This window comes from Varanus komodoensis, unplaced genomic scaffold, assembly GCF_004798865.1.
Source record: "Varanus komodoensis strain SLA01 unplaced genomic scaffold, ASM479886v1 scaffold7_1, whole genome shotgun sequence".
Taxonomy (NCBI): Eukaryota; Metazoa; Chordata; class Lepidosauria; order Squamata; family Varanidae; genus Varanus; species Varanus komodoensis.
In genome coordinates, this window is record NW_025336479.1 from 18159038 (window position 1) to 18182246 (window position 23209).

General features: G+C 38.9%; 1 protein-coding gene across 1 annotated transcript in view; it reads right to left on the minus strand.

Annotated features, from left to right (window-relative positions):
• Positions 1–23209, minus strand: part of SLIT3 (slit guidance ligand 3) — a 524682-nt gene that overhangs the window by 71347 nt on the left and 430126 nt on the right. The window contains exons 24-27 of the mRNA XM_044453633.1: positions 21226–21297; positions 15764–15927; positions 11181–11305; positions 4014–4111 (exon numbers count right to left, since the gene is read on the minus strand). Coding sequence (XP_044309568.1) covers positions 4014–4111; positions 11181–11305; positions 15764–15927; positions 21226–21297 — 459 coding nt within the window. The remainder of the gene's footprint in view (positions 1–4013; positions 4112–11180; positions 11306–15763; positions 15928–21225; positions 21298–23209) is intronic.

Below are 23209 nucleotides of genomic sequence, written 5' to 3' on the forward strand. Positions count from 1 at the left end.
CACACCTTTGATAATGTCTTTTCTCCAATCTGAAAAAAAGCTTGCATTTGGGTAATATGAACAAGGCAAACGAAGCTTCAAGGAGGTAAGTGGTGAACCTTAACAAGCTGGTAGATCCTTAATCTCAATCTAGGACCATGAATATATAGGCCAGAATATATTTTTATTCTTTTTAGAGGCACACCTCCTAGTAGAATATGAGACAGCTTGTAGTATTCAAAGTACTAAATTATATTAATATTCTCTAATCAAGTGATTTAGTATTTGAATGAGACGAATGCTGGCCAGATGTACTGGAGTCTACAAATCAGCAGATTTTTTCCAGCAATTGTTTTAGAACTATTTGGCTAAATTATTATGCACATGTATATATGCTGGACAGACCGAATCCTGAACTCATCTGTCAAGTATGGAAACATCAACCCTACTAAATCTTTCAGTTTAGGGTTTTAAAAAATGCCTTATAAGTTCTTAAATGAGATTCATGTTACTGGAAGGAAAGGCGTGTTTCAGCTACAGAAATAATATTGCCAATTAACACAGGAGCGATAGCAGCTTAATCAGAATGGCATTATCTGGACAAAATTAAATATTTGCTCATTGTATTTATGTCAATAGATTCATCAAGCACATTCTTTCACCTTGCTTTCTGAGGTAAGAAGGCTACATGTTACATGCTACATGTTAAGTTACATGCTACATGTTAAGTTGGTTTCACCCCTTGCTTTTAAGACTTCACCAATGATCAAGGTCTGAGATTCTTTGTTAATCACTCTTTGTAATCATTGCAGATACAGCAAGAACTCGTAGATGGTAAAGGTGCCAATATAAAGAAAGGTGCCAAAATATAGGTTATTTTTGGCATTATTATCTCTCACTGGGTAATTTTTGACAAAAAAGTGTGAACCAATAATAGTTTGAAATCTGTATTTGTAACTATTTACTATTTTTGGAAGTTATTCTTCTGTATCTGAAGGTGCAAGGCTGGGATGAAAACTACTGTAAAACATGCTAAAATATAATTGCTAATATATATGCTAATGCAACTGGGATACTATCAAAGATATTGACCATTAAAAACATTAACTAGGAAGAGTGCAAACTGAAACTCTGAAATGGGTGTATCGAAACTTGTTTCTTGTCTCTTAACTAATGAGGGTAGTTACTTTTTTATTACCAAAGGAAGAGGGGAGGAAAAGAAAAGGTAACTGTCATAAAGAGAAAAAAGCAACCTTAGACTAAATTGTTTACAATGCTTGAAAGGGATTTTGTTTAAGAATTCTATCTGATCCCATGCCCTTTGCCGACATTGCTGCAGCAGCGTGTTACAATAGTCAATATGAGAAGTGGAATCACCTGCTGTTTGGGCTCCTTACACTATCTACGCACAGCAGGAGAAGGAAGGGTGTGAGGATGGAGTTTCAGTCATAACAGGGTGAATTTCCTGGCTTATGTCACCACCTTACCATTACTTAAAAGATAATTTTTCTTGTCTGTGACTACAGGAACCCAGGAGTTAAATCACTTGGCATTTCATATGGAGAAATGCTTTGGCTTAAATTTCCCTTTACAAGAGTAAAGATTTGACAAGTTTGGCAGCTCAGCTTCAGCATCAACATGTTTCTCTGGGAGGGAGGGAAATGTTAGGAAAATTTCATTTCTTTTGCAGGCCACACAGCACAAAATTCCAAGGGGGACTGCTCCATACTGCATTTCATACGCATCATCTTATGTGAGAGAATAGTCACTGGTTCTGATGCATGTGGGATGTGGAATGCAGCTCCTATTATTGCCAGAAGGAGCTAAATGTTAAGAGGGAGCTAAATAGCTACCATGGAGGCACTCTGCTTCCTGATGGTTTACCAAATCAACCTAGACATGACCTGGTGGAGGTGTGAAACTGTCTCCAGGCTTATTTCTTTTCTTTCAAAACTAATGAAAAGAAGGCTGCCCTTTTGGTGGGAGGAATGCCAATAGGAGGAGTGAGGGATGCAGAGGGAATGATTAACTCTTTCCCCTCCAGCCGTTTTTGCACTCAAAATCATTTTGATTTTTTTTATTTTGATCATGTTGATGCAGCTGCCTCTACAGGTAACCTCCATTCGACGTCATACTCTTTTGACTGTTCATCCCTTTTGCCTGTTCACACTTTCTCCAAACCTTCTTGTGTTCTCCTTTCAAACTACTAGAATATGGAGTAAACTAGCAAAATTCCAGGGCAAAATCTCCTTCTTGTTCACTAGATAAGACTGGAAATGAACCAAGCTATTTTCCAGGAATTCACAAAGTAATGGTGCATTTCTGGTTTAAAGTGAATTCCATACTGTACTGTGAATCCCCTGCCTCCTCCCATCCACCCAGCCCCTCCTCCCTTTCCCCTACAGGTATTGTCATAGACCTTAGGGGGGAAAAAACACTTCCCAATGAACAGCGAGGCTTTTAGTCTGGGTGCACTGAATCACAGTATGACAGGCATAAAGAGGAATCAAACCTCTCCTTCTTTCTCCCCATGACCAGAGCACCATTGTTGATGCCAGGCTGAATGGCAAGCAGGGGTTCAAGGCGAAGGGGAACTTAGACCTGCGAAGGGGGATTTGAGTAGGGCAGGGCAGAACTAGAAAAGCTTCTCTAATCTGGGATTTTACTCTATAAAACAAGTGATTTTAATTGAAGCTGGAGAAGAATTGGGGACTCCAAGTGCTCATCTCTTTGAGGCAAAAGCAGTAAGGCAATATATCTTATTTCCAAGATGAGTAATTTTTGCTAGCATATGAAGCCTTCAAGCACCTTCCATAACAAGTACTTGGCATAGCCTTGCATGACAAGAAATTTCTTTATATTTGATTCTGAGACCACTTTAGAAGCAGAATGCCTTGCAAATGCTTGTGTCCAGAGTGTCAAGTCAACAAGACAATAAGCAAAGACAATGCTGGGTTTTAACTACGTTACAGGTTAGAGTTTGACATGGCATAAGGAAAGACCCATTAATCAGGGAGACCCTCTGCATCCCAATCTGCACCTCATACTGTGTGCTGGGTAGTCCTTTAACGTGTGTAGATCTGCCATGGGATGTACCACTTGCATGATTCCCTGCTCCCATAGGAGTGCAGCTGGCATACAGTCCCTGAGCTAGGTTGCAGCCCCATTGCTCCAACCACCCCTGTCCTTGCTAGGGACTTGCACCTTGCATTGCTGTAGGAAAGCCAAATAGTGTGTGGGACAGGCCAATCACCCTTGCCAGGTAAAATTCCTTCCCAGGCCAAGCTGATTGGTGTCCACAGCAGTGGACCCATGCTCAAAGGGTCAGTGGGTCCAGCAAATCTGCAGCAGTCTGTGTAAGAAAAGAAGCCCAACCAAGGCTGCAACTTCCTTTAAGTAGCTGCAGCACAGATTGGAGGGAAAACTTTTTTCAGCCTGCTCCAGATTTGTCCCCACCATCCTATCCCACTGCTGATTGAGAACAGAAGCTGGTGGGAGGATGCAAGTGCATCCAGTGCCACCTTCCCTTTCCTGCCACAGCTTCCCAAACCACAGTACAAGCCAGAACTCGCCACAGCTGTGAACTCAGACTTATTACAGATACACACTATATTTGAAGAATGCAAAATAGCAGGCATGAGAAGTGCACTTATGCTTCAAAGATAATTTACTATGATCTCAGAAAACACTGTAATGGAACAGCTTTTAGTATGCTTTAAGAGGAAAATATTTTCCCTGTCTCAGAGGAAACAGCACGCCACAGTGAAACCAAATTAAGGCATGATACAGCCCAAGTTGAGTATTTAAAGTCAACCCCATTGTTTTAATAGGAGAGACTTAAGCGTGTGCTTAGCTCTTCCAATTCAATGTGACTATTTAGTTTTGCCTAGATCATGCCCTAATTTAATATATTTGGCCAAGTGGTTTTCAGTTATGGGATATTTTTGTATGGTGGCCTTTTCTGTTTCACAATAATGAAAACCAAACTGCTTTATCTATTAACTTGCTTTTAAACACAATTTGTGTTCACTTACCTGAATCCATCTTGATTTGTGTCAGTCAGATGGCAAGTCCCCCCATTATGGCATGGATTCTGAATGCAAGCATTAATGGGTGTGCTGCAGTCTCGACCCTATTAAAAAAATCATGAAAAATGGTGAGTCCTTTTCCATCTTCACACACAAGCATACTCTGTCAATTCTCCCTTGCCTGCATTTTCTCATTGGCAGAGACAAAGGATGAAGCCATTCTAGTTCCATGAAACTTTTTTGGTTCTTAAATCAGAGTTTCGAGAAAAGAAGAATAGCTGAGTGCTTGGCATTGAAAGGAAGAAGATAGAAATTACAAGGCACTGGATATAAATTTTGTCACCTAAAGTAATGCGTATACTCAATAATAAATGAATATGATTAAATACATCACTGATCATGCTCTTAACTTGATCAACGTCTCAACAAAGCAGTGATACAAAAACAGAGCAAAACTCTGTAAGAGTGCATGGTCATTTAAGAATATGAGTTTCTGTGCTCTTTTATCTTTGTAGCAGAGTTAATTCATCCTTTCACAAGTATACTAGTTTTTTGCTTGGAAGACAATACATCCAATAAATAAATCAAAAGACATCCTGTGCTACTCTCTAAATGCATTTAAATACTGCCAGGACACAATTCCATGGCCGGTACATACTGTCTAGATGGCCATAGGAGAATTTGGAAGTCCTAGCTAACTTTACTCACTGTGAGCTTGACATTGGAACTCTGAACTTTTAGCACCCTCCCTCCACCTTCAATTCTCAAAATGACTTATTTACTCAAGAGTTGTCCAGCAAGGCATGCCTGGGTTTACCCAACCTGAGAAGCTACACTTGGGTACTGATTATACAAATTTTATTTGGCAAGTGCTATGACTCATAGAACTCTGCTTTGAACATGTGATCCAGGTCACCAAAGTTGTCTGTCACACATTGTTCCTCCTTGTGAACGTCCTGGAGATATTTGATTGACCAATGCTGAAAAGAGGATAGATAGATCCAGTAGGACAAGTCCTATGGGACTATATTATTAAATAGGCTATGAATTATTTTCTCTAGAACTACATTGCCAAGAGGTAGTCTATTTAGCAGTTTATGTTTATGCTCAGCTGTTGCAGTTTCAGGACAGCTGGGGTGCTCCCAACCTCACCTCAAAGCCAGCTGAGGGGCTTCAGGAGGTGACATAAGCATTGCTCTGCTTAGCCGGATGACCATCATGTTGCTGGGAGCATGGCACTGAACGTGTTTCATCAGTCAATTTGCACTGGCAGATCAGAGGAAAACAGATCAGAGGCACACCCAGAAAAATTGCAGGACCCCATACTAGCCCTGGAGCTGCCTACATGAGAAGGAAGAAAAACCCTAACCCTTGCACCCAGTTTGTACTTAAAACAGCAGCAGGGTCACTGATATGGTCATCATATTCTGCAAGCTGTCCTATCATTTCAAAGATTGTGTGCCATTTGCCATATGACAGATACAGTGCATTGCATCCATCAGTCAGTTCTCTTGTATATGGAAGTGTGGTTTTAACTTTTAAATAAAGAGAATCTTTGCTTTTCTATTGGTACTTATAGCATTAATATTCATAGTGTAGCAAGGAGTTTATGACTTGTTTAAAAATAACGTTAGCCACTATAAAGTATCATATAAAATAATATAGGATAATAGCCAATATAATATCATATTATATCCAAGATATTTCCCAGATTTTTATGTGACTAAAATAAATACAATACAGTGATACCTTGGCTCATGAACTTAATTCGTTCCACAATTCTGGTCGTGAACTGAGTGATAATTTCCCCATAAGGTTCAATGTAACTAAGGTTAATTCATTCTGAACCATGAATTATACACTAAGGACGGCATATAAACGTTTTAAATAAATAAATATGTGTGTGTGTGTGTGTGCGCGCGCGCGCGTGCGCATGCGCGCATATATTAACCACAAAAATATGAGCCATGTCCCCAGGCTGCGGGCCAAGGCGCAGCTGCCTCACTGAGCCCGGGGGTGGACAGGCCGAGGCGGAGCGGGGCTGTGGCTCCCGCACCTCCACCACAGCCTTCTCAGGGCAAGCCGCCACTGCTGTTGAGCGTCTGCCATGCTTCTTCCCCTGCAGCAGGGAAAAGCGGGAGGTGCCCTGCTCGGCTGTCCATGGCCCCGTCCCTCACCTCCCCTTGCCTTGGCCCATGGAAAGCAGCCCTTACCTCCCTCCTTGCGGCCCTCCCAGCCGGGGAAGTCATCCTGCACCTGCCTCTCCAGCCTCCCACTCCTGCTTCCCCTCCTGGAGCCGGGCGAGCACCTGTGAGGGGGCTTTCCTCTGGCTCGGAAGCGGGGCGGCGGCGAGGATTCAGGAAGGCCTCGACCGAGGTGAGCGAACCCTCAGGGCTCCCCCTTGTGTCGTGTTCTCCCTTCTGGCAGATGGCGCAGCATCATCTTGGGCTTCTGCTGCAGCCCGAGTGAGTGGAAGATGGCTGCAGTCGTGTTCGTCACCAGATGCGGAGTTTGCAAACAGAAGCAAAATTCTGCCAAACTTTCTGTTCATGAACCGATTTGTTTGTGAACAGCAGCGTTCGTGAACCGAGGTACCACTGTATTTAAAAAAATGCTCCATAAGCCCCATGTCTTTGGAATGGGGAACCTTTTTATACAGGTCAGTTTCTTTTATTGTGATCATTGCTGGGAGGCAGAGGAAGCTTTGAAAGAGCTGAAAGTTGTATGTTGCCTGCAAATCTGGCCATAAATTCAAGTCTGGGCTTTCTAGAGGAAGGCTGCACATGGTATCACTGGGGCAGGGAAGACTAACTGGAACTCCCAAAATAACAGCTCAGCCAAGAGTATGTGCCAGGGACTTCCATCCTCAGTGCACCCCTAGAGTGGCTTCCAGGTAAGGCTTTTATTGAGTAATCACACTGCCTCATGAATGGACTGTTATAGGGAGTTTAGCAAAAATGATGTCTTCTGTCCTCCTTCTATCTTGCTCCTCACTGGTCCTTCTTTTTCCTCTTTAGCCAAAAGAAGACATTAATGAAGAAAAGATGTGAGAAACAAAATGCTTTTGTATTGGTATCGCTGGAAAGTACCACAGATTTCTCTTGTCCTTCAAAGCTAGAAATAGTGAAACACTTGAGAACTCACTTCAAGGATAATATCATTAACCAATTTTAAAAGCCACTTCATATCAGTATCAGTCTACTTCAGACACAAAGCAGCTATGCTTTGATGCATCTCCCCTCTTTTATGCACCAAAGATAACATGAAATCTCTGTCCGACAGATGCGGGAATGTGAGAGCATATAGAGCGCAGGGATGTGACAGATTGCACTTAAGGAATTGTGTCCTTTGTTGCATGCTGTATGGTTTGTAAGAGCAGCAATGCTTTGCGTCATTTTTGGGTGAATGTTTTGTATGCAATTTCAACCACCCAGGGAAGTGTGCAGAGATGGCAGAGGGCTTTCATAGGGTTCCTCCATCTCAAAGCGGAGAGCAGAGGAGAGAGGAAGTATCTGAGACTGCCCGTTCATGTTCAAGAATTCTGCTTCTGCTTCTTTTTATTGCTTTCTCTGTTGATTGACTGATGGGCCTTGTTGTTTGGGCTTCTGTGTAGGTTCATCTAGTCAATGTCTCACTCTCCAAAGAACACTTGTGTTACTCAAGGCATTGTGTTAAAGCTAAACCATCAAATTCATATACATTGGCCATCCGACGACAAGTACTCCCACTGAAATGTGTGGCTGCCTGGCTGATTCTAGGTTCTAGGCCATGGGTCCTCAAACTATGGCCCACGGGATGGATCTGGCCCGCTATGCCCATTTGTGCCGCCGCCTGCTGCCCTCGCTTGTGCTCTCCGCCTCGCCAGCGGTGGCTTGCTCACTCAGAGATAGTTTTGGACTCATTGGGAGATCTCCAAGTGAGCAACCCGCGGCGAAGCATGCCCGATGTTGCCTCACCAGCCCGCGTGCCAAGGCACCCCTGCCTCACTGGTCCGTGCTGGTTGCTGCAGCCGCCTTTCAACTGGCCCCCAATTGAAAAAGTTTGAGGACCCCTGTTCTACGCAGACAATAACAGTAACAGTTCTGTTCCAGCTGTACTTGTTGCCAGTGCATTTTCAGGTCTTATCTCAAGTGCTAGTGATTATCTTTAAAGTCCTAGCTCCCTTAGCAACACATTATTTAAAGGACAGCTTGCACCTTTAGGATTTGCCACACAGCTTGCTCTACCATATTGAGTACAAGAGACAGGTCTTTTCTGTGGTGACCCCATACTTATGAAATGACTGCCTATAGGGCTCTTCCCTGCTCATTTTTAACAAGACCTTAAAGAACTGGAAGTTTCAGTCCATTTTTAACAGCTGCTACTCCATGTGACATATTTTACATTTTATAGTTTTAACTGCTGCTAATACTTTCTTGAAATGGTAATTCAATGCTGCTATTTTAGTCAGCTGTATTAACTAAACGGGCAAAAAGACTATTTTGCATTTTTATTGTTTAAACTGACTTGAGAAGGTTTATACTTTTCAAAGCATAAACACATTTTTAAGTAAATGAACAAACAAAAGACGGAAAGGTGGCCTCACCTAAATAAGACTTCAGCTTTGTTCCATAAATACATATATTCCAAATTTGCTTTCTTACAAGATGAAAAGTTGTTCCCCATTATAACCCTGGATTCTCATCTTTAAGAAGAAATATAAACTTGAATGTGAACATCCCATGCCGTTTTATAAGTTAAAAAATGTTCTGCATCTCATCTATCCCCACAATTTTGAGCAGAATGATTGTGGGAGGTTTGTTGCCATTCTACATCATCTCCAGGTCCAGAATATGGCCCTATAGTCAATGGAGGAAGGGGGCAGTTCAAATACCAATAGAACCACCAACCCATAAAGTCCCATTTAACTTAGCATGACTTATTGCTGAGCAAAATTTATATAAGGCTGGACTGCAAGTATGTAAATACAAACCCAATGTAAGAGGAATGTGTGTGCATGTGTTTATCTGAAATCTTATGATGTTATTTCAATAGCAGTTATGTAAAGAAAGCATAAAGTCATCTGTTTGCACTTTGAATCTCACAAAGATGCTCTACAGCAATAACCAGTAAATCACTTTAATAACCCAAAACTGAGGATCTTGTAATAGCTACTGGCTGCACGATGGATTCATTGCTAATCTTGGGAGGAAGCGGTAGTACATTCAGCATTTTGCTGTTTTTGCACAATTTCAATGCATCTGATTTCCTGTTTGATCACAATATCCATCTTACTTTAAATCTATCTCTCAATACTATAATAAAATGGCTTTTATTATTGTTTCCAAAGCATATACATTTTTGGCACTGATGAAAAGAGCTGCACTGAGTGTACTTAATGTGAAGGGGATTTTTGAACCCCATATACTGCCTGAGAAGCCATTCCTGAAAATCAAGTTAGCGAAAGTGGCCGGTAGTACGAAGAGTTGAAACTGGAGAAAGGCATACGGGAAAATCCAAGTGAGTGCACAGAAGAACTTGCTTGTGCCTACAGAGCTCTCTGGATCGCAACCCAAGAAGGCATTTGAATAGAACCTCCTCAACTGTTCAGCATCATATCCATGCAAACATCTCCACAATCCATGGCTGCATTTCAGTAGAGATGGAGCATGTTCCTTGCATGCATAAAGGGTCTAGGTTCAATTTGCTGCAGAATTGCTGAGGCCCTGTAGTGCCATTGCCAGTGGAAAGCAGGGAACTAGATTGACCAATGGTCTGATCCAGGATAAGGCAACGTGACATACATGCTAATTTTTCCTTGCATAGTCTCAAACCAGTCCTGCGGACAAGACCATGAAAGGTTAAATTAGTTTTCGGCAGGTTGATTGCTCTTAGGTCATCTGAACCCTGCCAAGTTTAGCTGAAACTTACTCTAGTTTCCCACTTGTCTACACAGTAGCTTTACAGTGAGGGTATGACATTTTTATGATTAAAGTATACATGGATTCTTCTGATTAATACTGATATACTTTTTGAGGAAATATTTTTGTCTCATTAGACACTAATATGCTGCCTGAAGAATAGGAAAAGTTTCCATGTAGGCATCTCCTCAGTCAGACATTTCTGAGCTAAAATTGGAATCCATGCATAGAAATCCACAACTTCATCCACTAGATCCTACTGAATTACTTCAGCACTCCAATCAGTCATATCAGACAGAAACTGTTTTCATCTGTGGCAACACATGTGGCTGAGGACCTGTGCCTCTACAGTTATGAATTATATGCTCCAGATAAGAAAATCACTTTTGAATTAAGCTGAATGATCGTTTAAACTCTTTTAGCTTTCTTGCCTAATCGTACTTGGATTACGGTGCCTGCCATCTTGCTGATCCAGCAGTGCACTCCTCCACACAAGGTTTTTTTCTAAGTTTGCATCAAACAAGGAATAACAAATGCTGAGAGGGCAGACTTAGGACAATTTATCAAGGTAAAGGAAATAGCTTCCAGATGGATGGCTGCGTTTGGTGCTGGCTGGTGAGAAGGAAGCAAGGTATTGTTACTGAATTAGCATGGCACTCTAGTGGAGAACAGCTTGATATGAAGAGAATTTTCCTTTCATATGGTTCACATTTGAACTTGTCAAATGTCACTTTGGTTCAAAAATTTGTGGCAAAGATGTAGGGCTTTTTGTGGGAAAGGAGCTTACTCTGTTTCACTCCTGTCTCTTGTACTAGTTGCTCTTGTGCTTTGCTATTGCTTTTCATCAGCCCTTTCTACCCCATGACCTGCATCTATTCCATGACTTGTGTCAATTCCATCCCTCAATCCTATATAAACACAATGAGCCACATGCATGTGCAACAGTGCTTTTAGATTAGCACATGTGCATGCATAATATATCCAAAGCTGCAAGAAAGGATTCAATGGAAAAATATGATGTTCAAAATGTGTTAGCATTTTTCATATCAGGGGAGCATTTTCCCCAGCTGGGTACTGTAGCACACAATACAGAGCCTTTATCCCTTTGAACATCCCTGCATTCATGCCCAGAAGTCAGTTTTGGAATGCATATTCCTTAATAATGATTGCCGCATCAAGTATAGGCTCCTTTTCATACATGTGTTACATTACTTCAGTGGTTATCAGGCAACTTAAGAAATATTTCAGTGGTGTGGCCCAACTGTCATCATACCTTGTATCCAAATGGGCAAGTGCATCGGTAAAACTCCACAGGATCATTGTTGCAAGTCCCATTATTTTTACAGGGATTGGACAGGCAAGGGTTGCACTTGGATGCAATACTGATATCAAGAACCCCTGAAAAGCAACAAGAATTCAGATGAAAAATACTTATCGAAATAAAAAACATACATTTTCAGGTAATCATCTATCCAAGACAGTATTACTTAGTATAATTACACAACACTTCGGGAGCACTGCTTGCACCCAAAATGGGCTCTGGGGCAGCTCTATAAAAATAGAAAATAAAACCAAAATTGTCCAGAAGCTTACATAACTGCAAAGAAGCGTTTCTTAGGATGGATTCTTTCTACCATGCTACTGAGGTAATTAATGCAATGACAAGGCCATACAATTTGCAAACATCATCATTACCAGCTTCCATCATTATACATTTTGTAGTCTATACAAGTAGTAAAGTTCAGCAGAAAGCTTACAGGCCAGGCCTTCCTGAAGGCTGAAGGTTTTTATATTCCAGACTTTCATTATGCTCAGAATAAAAGTGTTTTTAAACTTTAAAACTGTATTACTGATTGTATTAAAATGGCCTCTATAATCCCATGGATATTGGGAAAGGGGAACAATTAATCTGCTTTATTATATCCCAGGGACTGACATTGTTTACTGTTTTACATCCTAGTTCCTCTTTTAATCTCATTGTCTGATAGTATTTTGCAATGTTTGAACATAATATTCCACCTTGAGATTAGGTCTTTGCAACATTATTAACACTGTTCTGGGTTTTTTAATATCCCATATAAAATCTCTCTCTCTGCTGCTGCTGCTATCTAACTCAATTGGAATGCATTTCAGAATAAACAAAAACCTGGGTGATGCTATCATTTTGTTCATGGCATTTCTGTAAACCAGTACATTAAATATTCTAGGTTTTAATATTCCATTTTATTCTCCCAAAATGTAAATTAATTTATCTCTTTGAGTTTTCATAAGTCAATTGAATAAAGAAATACTCCAAATAATGAATAGGTATAGGTATACTTGACCATTTTAAATTACATTGACTATTTTCTGTCTTCTTCTTGAACATGTATTCCCATCAATTCTGTCTTTAATTTATTTAATTTATATGCAGAGATTTGGCTATATTTATCTATTATGTGTAAAACATAATCCAGCAATTCCTCAGGGATTTGTAGTGATGTTATCACATCATCAGCATATAAACTGATCTAAGTCCTCATCTCCAACTTTTATCCCTTTGATATTCCCTAAATTTTGCCTAAGATTTTCTACCCAATTCTTCATGCTTATGGCAAGTAAGAGTGTTCAAATTTCTCTTAGAAAGCCAAATATGTCTGATAGTTGACCATTAATCATTATTTTTGCTGTTGGGTCTTTATAATTGCTCTTAAATGGCCAAGAAAGAGGTCCTTCTATATTAAAGTTCTGAAGAATGTTTTAAAAAAGTAATTCCTATCTGTCAAATGCTTTCTCTGCATCAAGAAAGGCAGTGATGGCTTTAAGATTAGGTTCATTATAAAAATTGATAGTTGTAGTAACTCTTCTATAGCTATCCAGTATTTTTCTATGGTGAGTAAATCCAGATTGGTATGCATATCTAACCAATTATCTTATTTAATCCTGATGCCAATAGTGCTGTAAAAATGTAATATTTTTTATTCAGAAGGGAGATTGACCCAAAAGAACTTGGGATCTCTTTTGAATATATTAATACTATTTTTGCCCCTTTCCATGAATCTGGTATCTATTGTGCATTTAAACAATTATCAAAATCGACAATGGTCAGACTAAGACAACAGTGCAAAGCTTATAGAATTCTGCAGTGAATCCATGCATACCTGGATACACATTTACTTAAGGTTTTTATGTTTTCTCTTATTTCACCTTCTGTTGTTAGAACATGTAAAGCTCTTTTATAGTGTTTTGTTAAAGTTGGCATATTCAAACTATTGAAGAAAGAATTTATGTCTTCTCCTGATGGTATATACATTAATTTTTCATTAATTAATTCTTTATTTTCAGGAGCAGGGTGCATCTATTCACCTTTAGAAATCTTTGTTCATCCCTAATGTTACAATAATATTTATAGTAAGGACTACTAAGGGGACAAAGGTTCGATGTAGGTTTCAAATATATTATACACCTGGCACAAGAGAGTGGAAACATTGTTGATATATTCTTATGTATCACTTAAAACCATAATATCATTCCCTTTAATTATGAAGTGCATGTCCCCTGAAAAATACTGGTTTAAAAAGTGGCAGTGCACAAACACTGAATTGAGAATCAGTGTGCAATAGTGCTTAGTGGACTACAACTGGGGAGGCCAAGGTTCAAGTTCCCACTATAAAGACTATAGAGCTCACTGGATGACTTTGGCCCAACTACTGATACTCAGCATCACTTAACTCACAGGGCTGTTGTGAGGATCAAACAGATACGAAGATCATGTACATTTTGCCTTTGGCACCTTGGAGGAAAAGGCAAAATATAATTGTCATAAATGAATAAATGAAGTAACAACAACTTGAACGGCTGAAGGCTGCATTTGCATACTGCCCTCATGCTTATATGGTGGCTTGATAGCATGATGTGCAAACTCTCTTTCTGTGGGCCATATGATAGGTTAACGAGAAGTACATGGTACATTTGCTTCCTTTCATCCTAGTCCTTCCAGCAGGTGGAATTTGAGTTGGAAGATAGCAAGTGGGCACCCAGAGTCTGAACCCTGTTCCTCACCCTCCAGGGTGTTTTGAGGCAGAGTTCTGCCCACTCAGCTCAGTGTTTTTTGTGTTTGGGGTTCCAGGATCACTGTAGCATGACACCACACGGAATACATTACAACTGCAAGCAGGGAGGGAAGCTAGATAGAGCTTCCATACACCTATACTTTATCTTCTTTAGCCCTCCAGATGAGTTGGACTCCTGCAACTCCCATCAAGGAAAGAAATGTCTGATTTAGAGAGGTGAGCTATCACTCTATGGCTTCCCTGGCAGCAGGGAAACAGCAGCTGAAGAACCCCTCTGGGCCCCCTATGGCAAGCAAATGAATGGCATGAGAGACAGCAGAAGTCCATCAGTAAAGCTGCACCAGAGTACGTATATATTTTGATCTTGTGCCTGTCATATATGCAAATTTATTTTCCAGCATAGTATTATTATGTTTCTTATTTACAGATGGTAAGAGGTTTCCTTTAAACAGGAAATGTTTTTAATTCAATGCCCCATGGTAGTTAAAAAAAGGCTGAAAATGTAAACAGTAATTAAAAACATAAAAATACTTTAAAACAAACACATGTTTTCCTATATGTCATGCACAGCCTCATAGCTTATTATACAGAACTGTGCAATTTGGAAAGCAAATGTGAGATTTTAATCTGAGCAAACTGTCTGAAAGGCAGGGGGTTGTTTACCGGGTGCAATTACAATCTACTGTGTTTATCTGAAAATTAGTGGTGGATGTTGAGACAGTTCATAGACATGCATGTTTGCTACTATGGAAAATCAGAAGCTTTCAAAGGTTGAGAGACTCAGCAGCTTTCCATTAAAAAAAACCCAAACCAAATGAGATTTCTGATAGACAACAATTAACATTATTTTTTGCATTAAAATGTTTAATCCAAAAGGTAGAGGAAAAAGTGGGTGAAGGGGAGGGACAGGGAGGGAGAGAGAGAAAAGTTACTTGTAAACAGTTAAATCCCTCACTTCAAAGCTGAACATTTTAAATCACTTTTAAAACACAGCCAAATTATGTGTACTAAAAACATAAATTGACAGTTCAGCTACAGATGCTATAAAAGCTGAAGCAGTTGTATCCAAAAGGATTTTTGCTTTGCTTTGCTTTGCTTTGCTGGTTGCTTTGGCCTCATTAACAGAACAGGTGTTTTCTTGGGTGCAATCAAAGGACAATGCTGACAAGCATGATTGATAGATAGGCTGACTATGTACCCTAGCTAGGTGGCAGCCAGCAATTCAGGTAAAAAGTGGTTTAGTTGTCATCCCTGAGTGAACTAGCTGTTTGTTTATACTGACTACAACCCTAAGTCACTTCTCTTGCATTCTGTCCTACCTTGCCTGATTTAAACAGGCTGTGAACACATCCATTCAAACAAAAATGGGATGCGAACCAGATTGACTGAAATAACCTTGCATGGGCCAAGCCTGATCCAGAAAAGATCTTATTGTAGTCAGAAAGAGGTATATGGTTACACCAAAGCCTGATGTATAGTGCAGCTGACACCAGTTTCCACTCTGTGGAACACTTCTAGTACCTGCCAGGAGATGATTTTCAGTACGGCAAAGTATATGCTTTGCAATTGCTTAGCCGAGAGCGCAGCAGATCATGTGCTTTGAATGCAGAAGGTCCCACATTCTGCCCTAGGAACTCCAGCTTAAAAGACCAAGTGGAGGGCAGCACTACTGCCTGCGCCCCTGGACAGCTGTCTCCAGCCTGAATAAACAATAACGAACTTGATGGTAAAGCAGTTTGATCAGTGTCCTATATATGGCAACACAGAGCAGAAAGCACACGGCACTCTAAGAGCTTGCTCCTACCTTTGCACTGGAAGTGGTGAGTTGGTGTTGTTAACAACAGCCTGTCTGCCATGTCCTCTGGGCTGCTGCACCGAGCAATTCCTGGCTCTTTATAGCCTGCCTTCACCCACTCAGAAAGCCAGCGCAAGTTGCAGTCGCAGTGCAAAGGGTTGGTTCCAAGAGCCCTAAGACAGTTAAAAAATGAACACACACAATATAGCTCACGTGGTTATTTAGAGGGTCCGGACAATTATGAGCTCAATTTTACGAAAAGATTCCCATGATTACATGTTAATGTAAATATAATGGAAACTGTTGATAACCTATGTGTACATTTCTGGTTTCTGATATTTTATGTGGTTACTTTCAAGATCTAAGTAACAATTCTGCTTTCCGTTGTCATGCCTACCGTATTTCCCCAAAAATAAGACCGGGTCTTATATTAATTTTTGCTCCAAAAGACGCATTAGTGCTAATTTTCGGGTGATGTTTTCTTTTGCATGTACAGCAATTTACATTTATTCCTTTATTCATGTACAAAAATCTACATTTATTCAAATGCAGCCATGTCATCTTCTTCTGGAATGTCATAACTCTCCAACTGAATTGTTGCAACGATGTGTTGCAACAGACGTACTAAATGCATCCGTCTGGCTGACAACCTTAACTGGGGCTTATTTTTGGGTAGGGCTTATATTACGAGCATCCTGAAAAATCATGCTAGGGCTTATTTTCTGGTTAAGTCTTATTTTTGGGTAAATAGGGTATACTACAGTTCTGCATCTTTAATACCATTTTTCTCTTCCATCTATAAAGGCGTATAAAGGACAAACTATCACCTAAAAGATCATAATCCTTGGTAAAATCAGTCCCCACAGAATGACCAAATGTAGGGATGAAGATGCTTTCCTGTGCAACACTGTTCAGTCTAGCTTCCTTTCAAAGCAGCCCCGCTCATCCCTCATCTTTAGATTGGTGGAGTTCCACCCTGCTTAAATAGAGTTGTAGCTAATTTATTAGAGGGGGATGAAGTGAAATTTCTGGTCATCTCAGAAACTCTGGGAGTTCATCAGGTCTCCCTTTTTGTGAATTAACTCATGGCAATTCTGGATCAGAACCACATTCAACACAGGGTTGGCAAAGGAGCACCTTGGCATTGCATATGAAAGGGACATTGTAATTAACTCCCTCACTTTTTGGTCCAAGGACAAATATGTCCCAGTGGATCTGAAGCTGCTGGCACAAATACAGTGAAGTAGGGTGAGAAAACCATGACTACACACTAAGGCATATTAATCTTGTCACAAACTCACTCTCTCTCCTTATATTTCCTCCCTCTACTTTCCACCCTCTATTATCTGGCCACCTGCCAGCAAGCTCATCCCGTACAGCACTGTGGCTGTCAAATGTCTGTAGAGGGCAAATCAGCTGTAAATGTTACAACTATTTCTGGTATTTTTCAGTGGTTTTCTAACAAACCTTTAGCTTTGGGTTTGCTATAATTTATTCCACTGTATAACTTCTTCTTCCTTCTCTTTTCTCCTCCTATATTATTTATTTACTTATTTTATACTGATAATTTTAATTTTATATTATTATGTTTGTGACTCAGTGTATTTTTTGTATTTTTGTATTTAATGGTAATTTATTATGTTCTATTGTATTTCAATGTATTTTATTGTGTTGTAAGATGCCCCGAGGCTTCGGCAAGGGGCGGCATAGAAATGTTATTATAATAATAATAATTATAATAATAATTCCAAACATCCCCTACAATAATGTATAATAGTAAATAAAATGACATACTGCAGGCTAATAATTTACATCACATGACAAAAGCAGGTAGATTATGTTAAATGCCTTGAATTATGATCATGATGTTTAGGAATGAGTTATGTAGACTTGATAATATTCTCTATGCATGTTAAATTTTTAACCCATTGCTATTTGGCATTATTACTATTATTATTATTTAAAAAAAATGGCTAAAAAACCCCTCCTTTTTCCCACAAGCAGATGTGTAAGAATACATTTATAGCACAACATAACGAGATCTATTCAGAAATAAGTTCCATTTGTTCAGTGGGGTTTGCTACCATTCATATAGAAAAGTAGAAGGCAGAAGAAGAAACAGAACGCCAAATATTTCCTGTGACTTCTAATATTAAGTTCAAGGCAGTAGATAAGTTTTGGGTATTTAATTACCAAAGTTAATTGGTACTATTCTTTTAATAAATATATATTGCATTGCTATAGGACTTATTTTCTAAAAAAATTACTTAAGATTTTACATTAGCATAACTTTGAACAGACTGGTACCAAAAATTCCACAGTTCTAGTGGACTGTTTTAGGACAATGATTTAAAGGTTAAGGGCAATGATCTCAGTGGTCTCAGATTGGTCTTGACATTAAGCTTTTGCTTCACTGGACTCTTTAGCAATAGTTCCTATGGAAGGAAAACATTATGTTGGATATAATCCCTAGAGAGAAAGTTAGGAAACTATTTACACACAAAAATGATCGAAACTTAATTTGGGATGTTGACATTTTCTGTTATAGATAACACAAATAATGTCTGAAAACAAAGTTCATTCTAAAAATGTTTTTTTTTTTTGGCGGGGGGAGGGAGCAGATGGAATACTGACAGATGAAATTCCATTAAAGTTGTTGATATAATTCCACAGACATGACTGATTAAACAACTCTGCCTTAGCCAAATTCACGCTGAGAGTTCATGAGTTGAATTGCCGGCAGGGGTTCATCCATCAAAATTAAATAAGTGCAGCAGAAACATTTTCTTAAAGGGGTCAAATTTCTACCCTATTTATAAATTCACACAGACCAAAACCATTTTGACCTGTTTTTTATGAGCTGGTGTGTGTGCATGCGCACACATTTACTAAGTGCCTATTTATATTCTATACATCACTGCGACATCTATTACTACTAACAAAATCAATTTATATACTGTTTATCAAGTCAAAACACCTCCTCCATTACTGTATATTTGTTTATTTATTAAATACATTTTAATCCTACACAACAGCTTGAAGGCTCTCTGGGTGGTAATTGGTAATAATAATAAATCAATTCACATACTGCTTTCCTATCAAAAGACATCACATATACCTACACATTTGTATTAAAAGTATACCAAAAATGAAATGGCACAATTAAAAAGAATATGAAAATTCAACATTTATTCATTAATTACTTTCAAAATAGACATTGTATCAGAGGTGGTACAAGTTCCAAAGACAACAGCTCTCTGTACTTGTAAGGAAGTCTCACTGAAATCAGTGGGATTAACTTCTGAGTAAAACTATTAACAGTCTGGGCTGTAAGGAAAGAGCAACATACCAAAGTTTCCATGCAGCCTAAAGGCAGAATGTAAGCCATCTCCAACAAGTATCATACAGTCTTTCTTTTTCTAAGCTTCTCCATTTCCATAAATAATACTGCTAGAATCATTCTATTATTGCTTATCATTCTGTTATCATTCTGCTTGGACCTTTAGAATATCTTTTCCTCTGTTCCCTTTAAAAATTCTGTACTCTTTCTGCTTAATTCCCACTCATTTCTGATGCCACCACCAACCTTCCTTCTGCTCAACATTCCTTGGTTTGCAACCACCATCCTGTGTAATCTGCAAATTTTGGTGTGGCCACCTCAATTAGTTTTTTGCCGCATTTCTGACATCTTGCTCTTCCTAAGCATAAGTGAAATAAAATACAGCTAGGAAGGTAGATACAGAAGTTTCCATTGCATGATAGCACACATGCCTTTTTTAATCCACTTGGAAAATTCTGGGGTTTTTTTCTTTGCTGAAACTCCTTTACTGAGATTTCACATGGATAAACAGCTATACCATGGCCAGTAGTACTACATGGAAACAAATTAAGGCATGCACCGATGAAACAGACACATTCCAATGTTGTCTTACCTACATTTGAAGAAAAGTTCAACCGATCAAGATTTCCTAACACTTATTCTCTGCTAATGCAGCTAAAAACCAGCACCCTGCTCTTGTCTATAAAAATCCCTTCCTTCTAAGACTGGGAACCCACCATTTGAACCCAGTTAGGAATAAAGGTCAGGCAATGAGAAGATGTTCAAAAGCACTTCAAGTACTGCTGTCAGTGATGTGCCTCCGGGTTGTGCTCTAGCATTAAAAAAAGTGGCTCCAAGTCCATGATCCGGGAAAACCGGGTTGAAACTGAACCCTGAAATCTGCACAGGCATAGAGACTTTCTTTTCTTTAACAGATTCTGACAAAAACCTGATACATTTAATAGCTGTGTAGCAGAGAGCATTTTGGTGATACAAGATTTCAAGCAGGGCAGCAAAAGAATAGAATCCCTGCTAAAGTACCTGAAATCCGTTCTTCTTTGTGTCTAGCTGCATTTTTTATTTATTGAATCAATGCAAAACATTTTAAAATGGTCAGTAATAGGGAAATAATAATGGTAATATGTTTTATGATTTAATATATTGGGATCTGCTCCAAATCTTTGGGATATGTTTTAAATAAAACCAAACCATAATAAGTAAGTGTGAATTATGTATCCTCCAAATATTTGATTGCTTATATTTATGATCTATTTTATTTCAAAACTTATGCTGATAAAAAAGACACACATGGTTTCTCAAGGTGAGCAATTTACCACACTGTATTATGATTATACCATGATCCTTGGTATAAATTCTAAGAACACCATAATATATTTATATGGCATTTTACAATTTGACTCCATGTATGGCAATCTACTCTGACGACAAAACATGTTATTGCTCTTCAAAGCCAAGACATTTAACCCAGAATATGTTATCCCAAATGAGGGACTCCAGTTCTACATTCATTTATTGAAGTGGCAGTCAAATGAATAAAGAAGGCTACACTAAGGTCAAGAGGCTAATTAAGAACTGGGGTTCAAAAAGCCTACTGAATGCTACATTAAAAACAAACACTAAAGCAAAGACTATTTCTCTTGGTTCCTTACTGTATAATCCTTCCTTCTTGTTTAATAGATCTCTGGAGGAGGTTATCTGTGAGTGACAGTTGTCCTGGAAATGATTCTGATAATAATTTCTTTGGGCCAGGAATTTTAGAAAAAAGTTGTTAGAAAAATTTAACAATCCACAATATTCACTAGTACCCTCAAACAGTAACTTGCTGACCCTTTCATCCAGCCAAATATTAACAACTCAGCTTTTTCAGGAGAATTCGGGCATTTCAATCTAACTTAGAATTGTGAAGATGTTTTAATCAGTTAAATTCTTTGTTATAGTCTTATTCAGGTCCTGCCACTGATGAATGTTTCAAAAATCAGCAATGCAATTTATTCTAAAGTTTATTCTAAAGATGAAAACTGCACATCAGTAGTATGTATAAATGTAAGTGAACATACAATAGCTGTATAAATCCTGCATAGAAAAATGATTTGTACAATTTCACTAGACTATTAAAGGCAACAGTACTTACAGATGGGAAAGTGACACGAGATCATTAAAAGACCCTTCGGGGACACTGGAAATATCATTGCCATGAAGAGTCCTAGCAGGAGAAGGAATAATATGATATCAGAATGAAATCCACCAAGCATCCTGTTAAGATATACACATAATTTAAAACTACTTTTCAAGAAAGACCTACTGAACAAATAACATAGGAAACAGCATATTGTGCCACATTCACAATTAAAAGCAAAATCATTTGTGGTATTTATTAAGAGTATTTATTAAGAAAAGGAAATCACACATATGCAGCCAAATCTATTTGTTTAAATAAAGTCTTATGTGCAAATGCAAAAGCATAGAACCACACAAAACAGAAAAGATTCAGGGCCAACCCGTGAACACATATTTTCAGAAAGGAAGCTAAGATTAGCAACAGCATGCAACAGTTCCACTATATAAAAAGATCTGAGAATATGTCAAAGCAGAAAATTCTTCCAAGACCAATATATCATCAGGGAATCCTGGCGTTTCCCTTATGATATAATGCTAATGGAAACTCTGGTTCAGATATAGCACCGGCACAAGTACATCCATAATCAAAGCTACCAAAGCAGAATATTTACACTCCTCTTTGCAGCCTCCATCCTGGAGCACACATGTCAGTGACCTGGTGCAAACTGTATTGTTGCTTTCTACCTGCACTTTCCAAAGGGCTAAGAGGGACAACCTTGAAACTCCATTTCTGAAATGAACTAGAATCATGCTTCCAGGCTCTGTGTTAACCAGGATGTTAGTTCTAACTACTGTTTACTACATAATCTTTCAACACAATCTTTTGGCTGAGCACTAGAGTTTATATCCACTTTTGGTTTGCTTGGCTTTATTTTGCAGATATTATTTTAACACTTACAATTCATTTTTAACCAGAAACACAGAATTAACATTTATTATCTCAGATGATAATGGACCTTTCTCTACGGATCAATAGCACTACAGAAAATGAGTCCCATTATAGACACTTTATTGTGTAAGTTTATAGAAGTTCACCCTTACTCAGAACAGCTGAAACTATACTTTAAAACATGTTCAGCTTCAAAAAAAATCATTTTATTTCTTTTGCTTAATATTGCAATTTGTTTGAACCTGAATCAAATGGATGAATTCACTATTTTTTGTTGGTAAGTCTACAATTTTTTTCTCTGTACCCTGCAAGGCCACAATTCAAAGAGGCTGCCCAGAATTGCCCAGCCTCAGAGCATTACAGAATTGATATGCATGTTGTGAAGTGCACAGAGGTGAAGGTTTCCTTCATGCCCAAAAACAGTTAGATGGTTGATTCTGGCTAAGTGTACCAGTCTGGAAGGGGAGGGAAGGAGGCAGCAGTGACACCATGATATGCCTGGACATGGTGGACATGTCATGAGCAGAGACAGCTGGAGCCAGGGTCAGAGTAGATGGCCCAGGAGGTCCCTTCTAATCCACCCAGTTTCTTTATTTCTATGTGCTATATGCCATCTATTACTGATGTAATTCCCATCCCCCAACGTCCACAAAGCTTCTTCCCAGTGGTCAGTTCAGGACTGTGATAAGTGGAAAGGACACTTAGGCACAGTGTCCCAGTTCTGATGTTACAACCGAGAATGTGAAAAGATCTTGCTCTATGCTCTTCTATATGCTGTCTAGGGATGGTCATGGGCTCTCTCTGTAATAGTAATAAAATATTTCAGCATCTTGAGATAATTTGGTTATATGAGATGAAAACCAGAAGCTGTGCAGAGTTTAGCAGACACCATGTGCAATGCAATCCAAGTCTGACCAGAAAGGGAATGCTTAAATATATTTAATAAATATATATATATATTTCTAGGAAATTTTCAGACATTTTATTCAACACTTCTGCTTGATTGTTCAGACAGGGTTCACTTAATAAGGAGCTGCTGTCAACTTCTTTTTTATAAATATACATATATGAAATGTGTTTCTAACAGACTTTTCTTTCTCTCACACCT